Below are 9,067 nucleotides of genomic sequence, written 5' to 3' on the forward strand. Positions count from 1 at the left end.
TATATAGACTCTATAAATACTTCTAATAATTATCTATTAAGTAAATAGGTATTGAAACTATAATATATTAATATTAAATATTATTAAATTATTAATAATATTAATAATAAGGAACTCAAAATTAACTATATTTTAATTTATAAAATAGCTATTAATAGCTTTATTAAACTATTAATAATAGAGAAGTATTATAATTTTATTAGAATATTAAGTTTAATTTAACTACTTATAATTAATAATAAATCTTCATTTAGAAATAATATTTTAGAATTTAATTATCATTAAATTCTTTCTATTTATTTATTTCTTTTATATATAGTAACTTTATTCCTTTATATTTTACTAACTAATTAATTCTTATAATTGGATTTTATATTGTTTTGATTTTTTTAATTTACTCTTTTTAATAATTAAACTACTAACTATAAACGTTTTCTATATAAAATTTATTTAATAATAAAAGTTTAGAAAGTAACTAAAAAACTTTAACTTTACTAAATTATAAGTTTATTACTAAATTAAATATCTTAATTAATATCTCTTTAAGTTATAATTATACTAAGTTTAACTAATAAAACTTAATTAACTTTAAACTTAAATAAAATTAATATAAATTTAAAAATAAAAAAATAAACCATTAATTAATTAAGCTTCAAAAATATTATAAAAAGATGAAGTTTTAAAGTAATATTAATTAAAAACTATTATATTTAATACTTAATTTAATATAATTAATAAATTAAAAGAGAAATATTATAAAACTAATTAATACCTTAGAAATTAATATTCTTAGAGAAAAAGAGCTACCTAAAATGTAAAATCTAAAATTAAACTAAAGAGAATAAGTTTTAGATTTATTTAGATTAAAAATTAACTTTATAAAAAAGTTTTAAATAGTAAACCTTTAAATTACTAATTTAAAAATTTAACTTAAGTTAAAAATAAATAATAATAAAACTATATTAAATAGTTATCTAATTATCTTTATAAAATAACTTAAATAATAATTTTAATATTAATTAGCTGTATAAAAGTTATAAAAAGTTAGAAAATATTTTAGAATAAAAAAATAATAATGATAATAATAATAAAAAATAGAGAAGTAAGACTAATATAAAACCACTATATAACTAATTAGATTACTATTTAAAAATAGAAATAGCTTTATTTATAATACTAAAAGTATTAGTTAAAAAGGAGGTATAAGATAGAAGTTAGCTAAACTAAGCCTAAAGCCTAAACCTTAGCCTAAATCCTATCTTTACCTAAGGGATTAGCTACACTATTTTATAGCTAGCTACGCCTAGCGCTTGTAGCTAGATTAATTAAGCCACTTCACGCACATCACAACCTAGCCTTGTTATTGGGATAGAGTTGTTTCGATCCACATTACCGGAGGTCCTGCGGCACATCGATCCTCCGCCTGCAAGAGGCAACGGCCTAACTTGTTACTTATCGGAGCATTACATCAATGGTATCAGCCAATCGCCACGCGAGTGTAGAGAGGGCAGCTCCCGTACTAGTCATGGGCAAAATTCGGGAATAAAACAGATCTTAAGCGATGCCGCAGCAACGGACGTGTTGGGAAGCAGTCCCAGCTTTAGACCCATCCAATGCCTCGGCTGCATCCGACTTGGCGTACCGTTGCCACTTGACAAGCTTCGCTTTGGTGGGCTGGTCTACCTCCGAGAGGGCAGCTCGGAAGACCGAGCTGAGGATTGATGGTAGCACAGCACGCGCAACGCCACTTTTTGTCACTGTGAGAAGAAGCACCGATGATCATCAGCTTTAGACAGGAAATTCAGAAAAAAACGGGAGCGGCTAGATCACTAATCTTCGCCTAACACTGCACGGTGTAAGTGCACAGAACGCGACTCGTCGAAGGTTCGCTAGCGAGGACCCGTCACAACTTTAGGGAATGACTGGGGCCCATTTACAACGAAACCGAATTTAATTACAGCACATCAAAACAACAACAAGCACTGAGACCAGGAAGGAATCAGGAACCACAAAAGAAAAGAAAAGCACTGAGGCCAAACGCGCTCGAGTCATTGCCTGCTGTATGAGGCGTGTTGGGAAAGTGCGCAGGCTCAAACATATCTTTCATGCCTCGTTCACCAACGTTCTGTCATGAAGAACTCATTGCTCTGAATCCCATGTTCGTGACAGCAAATTTCTACATCGTCCACACAAGAAGACAGTGCTATATGGCAGCCAATGATTTCACATAATCCTACCACGTGGGCAAGGTATCGAAAGAGTACCCGCTGTACAGACGTTAGGCTCTTTGCTGAGCCGGGCGACAACGTGGAGACTTGAAGCCAAGACGATCGCCACTTTTGAGACGATACACTAGAGTTGCCATTCATAAAGTGGGCAACAACAAGACCCCTCGGTTGGTACGCCGTAACGTCTTCGGCGTATCTACGGATTCAGACGAAATGCAGATAAAGGGTCACAAAAATCTTTATTCGAAGGCCTGGCATATCATGGTTCTAGTAGCTGATGCATCATGTGAAGATGATGGTTGCAGTCACTTGCTCGGCAAGAACGCCGAGGGAGGACGCTCTATCCGACGAGGAAGGAAGATAAATGTACATTTTGCGCTGTATCTTGACCCTGCGATCTGCTTTCAGGCGGTGATCGCGTTCGGGAACTTGGAAAAATCCGCTTCATCAAAGGGATACACTCGGCGTTCCGGTGTTGCAGCGTCCTCGAAAAGCTTGTCATTGTGACTAACTTACAAGCGTGACGTGGACCCTCATGAACCACATTGGGTCTGCAGCAGGGATCCAGACGGCTCCACGACGCTCCAGTCAGAGTGGAAGTTGGAACAGACTTGGGGGCGGGGTTGGAAGTACCCGACAACGTGGAAAGCCTCTGCAACTGTGCCTAATACAGTGATGGTGGTTGGCTTGCCGGAAGTGAGCCCGTCTTGGCGCTTGGCCAACGCCAGGGCTATCGTAGCTGCTCAAGCGACAGTAGGGCGTCCGTCTTTGTGATGCTTAGATCATCTTCGCAGAGTTGATGATTTACTTGGTTTCTTTTGACGCGTAAGCCCTGAATATTTCATCTAGCTACCAATTGGGGACATGAAAGTCCAGGGATGGCTCTCGTGAGTATGCAGATCGTGTGAGGCGCCCGCGATGTTAGTGTATCGCCGAACGTTTCCGTCTCGGTCGTACGAGCTCAGGGCAACGCCGTAGGGTGGTCTGTTCAGGTGGCGCTGTCGTCTATTTGCTAGCTTCAAGGGGCGGCTCGACATTGGCCCGAATAAAGTGCCATTGCTAACCCCTCTCTAGCCTGTTATCTTGCATTGTGGGGGTTCCCGCCTTCTCTAGCATGGGTGCCCGGAGTTGTATGCGTCACAGGTTGGTTAAATTTGGTATCTCGGCTGCTTTACACCCCTCTTCTCAACATCTCGAATTGCCTTCTGTCACTCCCGCTAGCTCGGCTCTGTTTCCACGAGGTGATTGAATATGCCCTCGTGACCGCCTGGCCTTACTAGGCCAATTCGAGCGTTACTAGGCTAGTTCGAGCGTTCTCTGGCTGAATCGCGACTCGAGGTTAGGCGAGTCAACGATGCAGCTGTAAGCGAGGGTGTCACGTTGTGTAAGCGGAATGAAACATTTCAGTGACAGCATATTCACATTGGGAAATTGGATTGAACTGGATGATCCAGCATATACAATGATTTCACATGATATTGAACGTCTTGGATCGAGTGATGACCACAGATTTATTAATCGTTGACCATGGGACTAGCATGAACTTGTACTGTTGTAGGTTGTCTATTGACAAGCTGTTTGGTTTTGACATCGCATGGTCGTGGTTTTTTCGGCCGCCTATTTTCAAATTCGTCCCAATCTATGTCTTATCGAGGCGGCTTTCCAAAGTCATCACTTCCTTTTGCCCTCTGTCAGTCGCCCAAAGTGAGGAGATGGGCGACACGAGTTCATTCAGGTTCGAGCGTTGAATTGGGTGCTAGAACGCCTCAAAGAGCATTCGTGGTGGTGGCAGCGGTGGTCTTGGACTCTTCGACTGGCACGTCGGTGCTTCTCGGCGACTCGGTTGTAGTAGATCTGGGGGCCTTCGGCTTCATGAAAGGCCAGTGTCCCTTTGTCTCCTCGTAGCGGAGAACAACCAGCCACAACATGACCGCAATCCAGTAGAAATTGTACGAGATAACCGATCCGTAGGTTGCAGAGTTGTTCCAGCCGAAGATGGCGTTCAGAAGACCCCAGCCTCCACCGCCGTTCAGCTGCGGGCTGCAGCACTGTGAATCTGCTGTTAGAAACAATGCGCAAGCTCTTTTGTTACTTCAATTGACTCACGTTCACATGCCAAACACTCTTGTCAATATCGTAGGATCCTGCGCCGTTTCCGACTTCTGCTGCGTCTCCACCAACGGCATCGTTCCATTTCTGTGCCTCGAAGAACCAAACAGCACGGGAGAACAGACCGGCTGCGACGATGTACAAAAGACAGGTAGAGGCAACGAGGAAGATTTGAAGCTTAGAAGTAGAGCCGCTCCTATAGCGCGAAAACATTAGCCAATGCAGCCAGATGCGCCAGAGTCCAGGAATATCTTACTTGTAGAGAAGGTAGCTCGTGAAAATTCCGACAAGCAGCCCGATAATGACCGGGAGAGGAACGGAAGTAGCAGGGGCGGCAAACGTGACTCCAGCAAGGAAGACAATGGCCTCAATACCCTCACGAAGAACCGTGATGAAGGGCAACACAAACATGACGTATTTCTCCTTGTTTCTCTTCCAGCGGGATTGACCTGCAGACGTAGAGCTCTTGGACGGAGCTTCCATCGCCTTTGCCAGCTTGACGCGCCATTTGTCTTGCAGCTTGCCGACTCGAAGGAGCGCGACTCCCATCAACGTGATGATGAACGACGCAAAGATAGCGAACGCGCCTTCGTAGTAGTACTCGTGAGCCTGCCAGGCGTCTTTGCCGACGCCATAAAACACGCCAATGATGATACCTGCAACCACGAGGCAGATTAGGAGGCCGATGCCTGTCCCGAGCCAGACCTACAATAGCCATCGAAGTCAGCCTTCTATCCGCATTGAAAAGTCGCGTAAGCGGTCACGCCCACGACAGAGATCCCGTACCTGTTTCCTCATGGCCTTGTAGACCTGAACATCTTGACCCGTTCCACCGAGTGTCTGCTTCAGGAACGCAAGGAGGACAGACACAATGATGCCAGTCTCCAAGGACTCGCGAAAGACGACAAGGAAGACGGGAACTGAAAACACGTTGACAGTCATTGTAAGCAGAGGTCGTGCAGACTATGCAGCCGCGATGCTATGTCGAGAGAAATTGTCGAACGAGAGGACACAAGTCCACGATTGGGCAACAAGAGGATTTATCGAGGTACTGATAAGTCGAGGGAAGTTCGCTTGGATCGACGAGGAGGAGGTTGCATATTCTATCGCCCGAGTTCGGGCTCGGAGGACCAGGGATGGTGACACTGTGAGAGGAGACGAGTTCGTCGTGCGATGGATGCGTGGCGGGATCATGTCGATGCTTGCGCTTCCCGAAGATGAAAATCAAGATGGTGTGTTACTATCACAAAGTCTCGAAGGAACGCCAGCGGGCCTCAACGGCTGGAGCCCCAGCCAACTAGGGGCCAGGGGTAGTTCGACGCGCCCAGGGAGGTGGACATGGTCCCCGAGAAATCTGCCCACTAGATTCGATCGCCGAGAAATGTGGGTGGCTACCGCCAGCAGCTTAGTCGCTTCAAGTGTGCATGTGGCTCCTTTGGAAAGGGTCCGGGCTACAATCGGCGCTCGAAACGTGGAACCCAGCCATGTTGTATTGTTTGCAACCACCACCCGAAAAGATTTTTCTTTTGCAGAAGACAACACTTTCTGTACTAAGTACACGATACGTACAGATACAAACACTCCTTGGATTCTCAAATGGGTCGATCAAGGGTCTGGATGATCCTTTGATAGCGCCACTAGTGGGCGAGAGGAGAGCGACTAGCCATGTTGCTAAGCTTTGCCTCAGATGAGCGATTATCAGATTGATGGATTAGATGCCGTTGCGTATGTGGCATCTCTCCATCAAGAGGGGGGTATTCTTTTCCAATCTCTCAGAGCAACATGACTCCATTGTCGTGCACCCGTTGCTGCAAAGCCCCGCGTAACATTGAGGGTGTTCGGACTCAGACCGTGGTGGGTGAAGGAAATGATAGGCACCCAACCTTCTTCCGTCCCTTGTCCAGGTAAACAATTTTCCACGTCAAATGCTTGCGCCACTTTACTTCCCTCTTCACGTTTGATAGACATAAGTTCATCCCGTTCTTCGTCCAAGGAGGACCGTCTCCCTCTCCGTCACAGCAGCCGCCTTTTCTCAAACTCTCCCCTTCTGTCCCGAGTCATTCTTCCCAGGGACTCTTTCTTCGACATTGAGTCTTGTTTCTTGAGACCTTCCTGTCGGAATGGCCAAAGCTCTCCTCTTAGCGCTCGCGTGCTCAGCGCTGCGTCAGGTCACAGCCGCCACGGTCACCTACGACTTCTCCATCGGCTGGGTTCGTGCCAATCCCGACGGCGCCTTCGAGCGGCCCGTTATTGGCATCAACGGTCAATGGCCCATTCCGCGCATTGAGGCTAACATTGGCGACAACATCATCGTCAATGCCTACAATGCTCTAGGTAACCAGTCCACCTCGCTCCATTTCCATGGACTGTTCATGAACGGAACCACGCACATGGATGGCCCCTCCCAAGTCTCACAATGCCCTATCCCTCCGGGATCGAACTTCACCTACAACTTCACGGTATGTCACCGAGTGACCATCTTGACAATCCAGATGGTGCCGAATTTCTGAACTACGCTGTTTACTGACTCAGACCGGCACAGATCACTCAGCCTGGAACATACTGGTACCACTCTCACACGAAGAGCCAGTATCCTGATGGCCTGCGCGGTCCCCTCATTATTCGTGATCCGGACAACCCGTACAAGGACCAATATGATGAGGAAGTTATCGTCACCTTGTCCGATTGGTACCATGAGCAGATGCAGGTGCTCATCCCGCCATTCATGAGCAAGACTAACCCCACCGGCGCGGAGCCTGTGCCGAAGGCTGCGCTGATGAACGAAACCCAAAACCTCACTATCTCGATTCAGCCCGGCAAAACCTACTTCTTCCGCGTCATTAACATTGGTGCATTTGCCGGTCAATATCTTTGGTTTGAGGGACACAACATATCCATCGTTGAAGTTGATGGAGTCTACACTCAGCCGGCCGAGGCCGATATGATCTATCTGTCCGCAGCACAGCGATGCAGCTTCCTTCTGACCACTAAGAATGACACCACCCAGAATTATCCCATTGTCGGAAGTATGGATACGGTAAGAAGAACTCGAGCAGAGCACTTTAGAGATGAGTTCTCCGCTAACGTGACGCAGACCCTCTTCGACACTCTTCCAGATAACCTGAACTGGAATGTCACTGGATGGCTGACATATGATTCATCGAAGTCATTCCCTGAACCGGCGTTCATAGACGGGGACTTCCAACCATTTGACGACATGACCCTGGTTCCGCACGACAGTCTCGAACGCTTTGGTGAGCCCGAGCAGACTGTTGAGCTCGATGTCATTATGGACAACCTGGGTGATGGTGCCAACTACGCCTTCTTCAACAACATTAGCTATGCCTCTCCAAAGGTTCCGACATTGTACACCGCTCTTACAACGGGAGACACAGCCACGAACCCCGAGGTTTACGGCACGTATACCCATAGCTTCGTGTTGAAGAAGGATGAGATTGTCCAGATTGTGGTCAACAACCTCGACACTGGTCGTCATCCTTTCCATTTGCACGGTCACCACTTTCAGTCCCTTTACCGCGGCGAAGAATCGAGTGGAACTTTTGAGCAGTCTAACATGACGGAAAGCGACTTCCCTCAAGTTCCGATGAGACGCGACACCCTTGTCATCTGGCCCGAGGGCAACATCGTCCTTCGCTTCAAGGCAGACAACCCAGGTACGCTTTGCCAGTTGCCCGTCTCCTTACAGAACATCCATGATGGATCCCTCATGCTTCTTTTTCCATGATGCTAATCACTGTTATTCTAGGAGTTTGGCTGTTTCACTGCCATATTGAGTGGCATGTGACCTCCGGTCTTCTCGCAACTTTCGTCGAGGCACCCTTGGAGCTTCAGAAGTCCCTCACACTTCCGCAAAACCACCTAGACGTCTGCAACGCCGGAAACGTGCCAACCGCGGGAAATGCGGCGGCGAACACCGTAGACTTGTTGGATCTCTCAGGCCAGAACTCCCCACCCGCTCCTTTGCCTGCTGGGTAAGTGACTCCTTTACCTGGTCGCCCGGATCATCCGTTAACAAGAAGCAGCTTCACGACTCGTGGCATCGTTGCATTTGTCTTCAGCTGTCTCACTGGCCTGCTGGGCGTTCTTGTGGTATGTTGGTACGGCATGGCTGGCTCAGGATCTACTAGCAACGCCAGCCCTAGCTCAATGGCGGTGCAAGAATCGGCCACTACCCAGATTTCTGAGGATGGAAACCAGAAACAACCCATCTCGTCATCACGATAATCCGGCAGGGAATAGGATAATATGTATATCGTAGTCATGGATACTTACGCTATTGATTTTATTTTAGACAGTCCTTTACTGCGCAACATCAAAACAAACTGTCAAAGTCGTTTTACGATGCTGAATTGAATGTCATTACGCCCTGTTGCTCTTAGTCCTGTAGGCTCTGCCGTCTCTATTGTTTCCATTATTCCGATCATCCTTGTTCTTCACATCGGTCAACCCAGCACAGCTTTACCTAAGCTTTGAATGTTCGGTTATAAATTCCCGAATTCATTGTTGTAACACCTTTACATCGCAGTGTTTGAGTTTTGGTTTTTCGACGTCAGATAAAGTCAAGCATTCGACCAGCGTGCGCTGCCGAGCGCTGCTAGCGTGAGGGGGAATTGAACAACAGCCACGCATGATCAAGCATGTTTGGGTTCCATGTTATCCCACTTACATGTCTCGTATTACGAGCTATGATTGCATGAAAAGTGTCCAAA

The 9,067-nt window shown here is 45.9% G+C and overlaps 2 protein-coding genes across 2 annotated transcripts; one reads left to right on the plus strand and one right to left on the minus strand.

The window, feature by feature from the left end:
- Positions 1-3,994: 3,994 nt before the first annotated feature.
- On the minus strand, positions 3,995-5,279 carry ftrA-0 (High affinity iron permease ftrA; the record flags this gene model as incomplete). Its single annotated transcript, XM_037326300.1, has 4 exons — positions 3,995-4,276; positions 4,335-4,533; positions 4,594-5,042; positions 5,124-5,279. 4 exons carry the CDS (start codon positions 5,277-5,279, stop codon positions 3,995-3,997), a joined length of 1,086 nt encoding a protein of 361 aa, XP_037175996.1.
- A 1,178-nt stretch (positions 5,280-6,457) lies between these two features.
- fetC-0 (Iron transport multicopper oxidase fetC) lies at positions 6,458-8,582 on the plus strand (the record flags this gene model as incomplete). Its single annotated transcript, XM_037326301.1, has 5 exons — positions 6,458-6,796; positions 6,880-7,374; positions 7,432-8,011; positions 8,104-8,329; positions 8,381-8,582. The coding sequence occupies 5 exons, from the start codon at positions 6,458-6,460 to the stop codon at positions 8,580-8,582; spliced, it is 1,842 nt and encodes a 613-aa protein (XP_037175993.1).
- Between the last annotated feature and the right edge of the window lie 485 nt (positions 8,583-9,067).

This window comes from Colletotrichum aenigma (genome assembly GCF_013390185.1).
Source record: "Colletotrichum aenigma strain Cg56 chromosome Unknown KSG_Cg56_contig07, whole genome shotgun sequence".
Taxonomy (NCBI): Eukaryota; Fungi; Ascomycota; class Sordariomycetes; order Glomerellales; family Glomerellaceae; genus Colletotrichum; species Colletotrichum aenigma.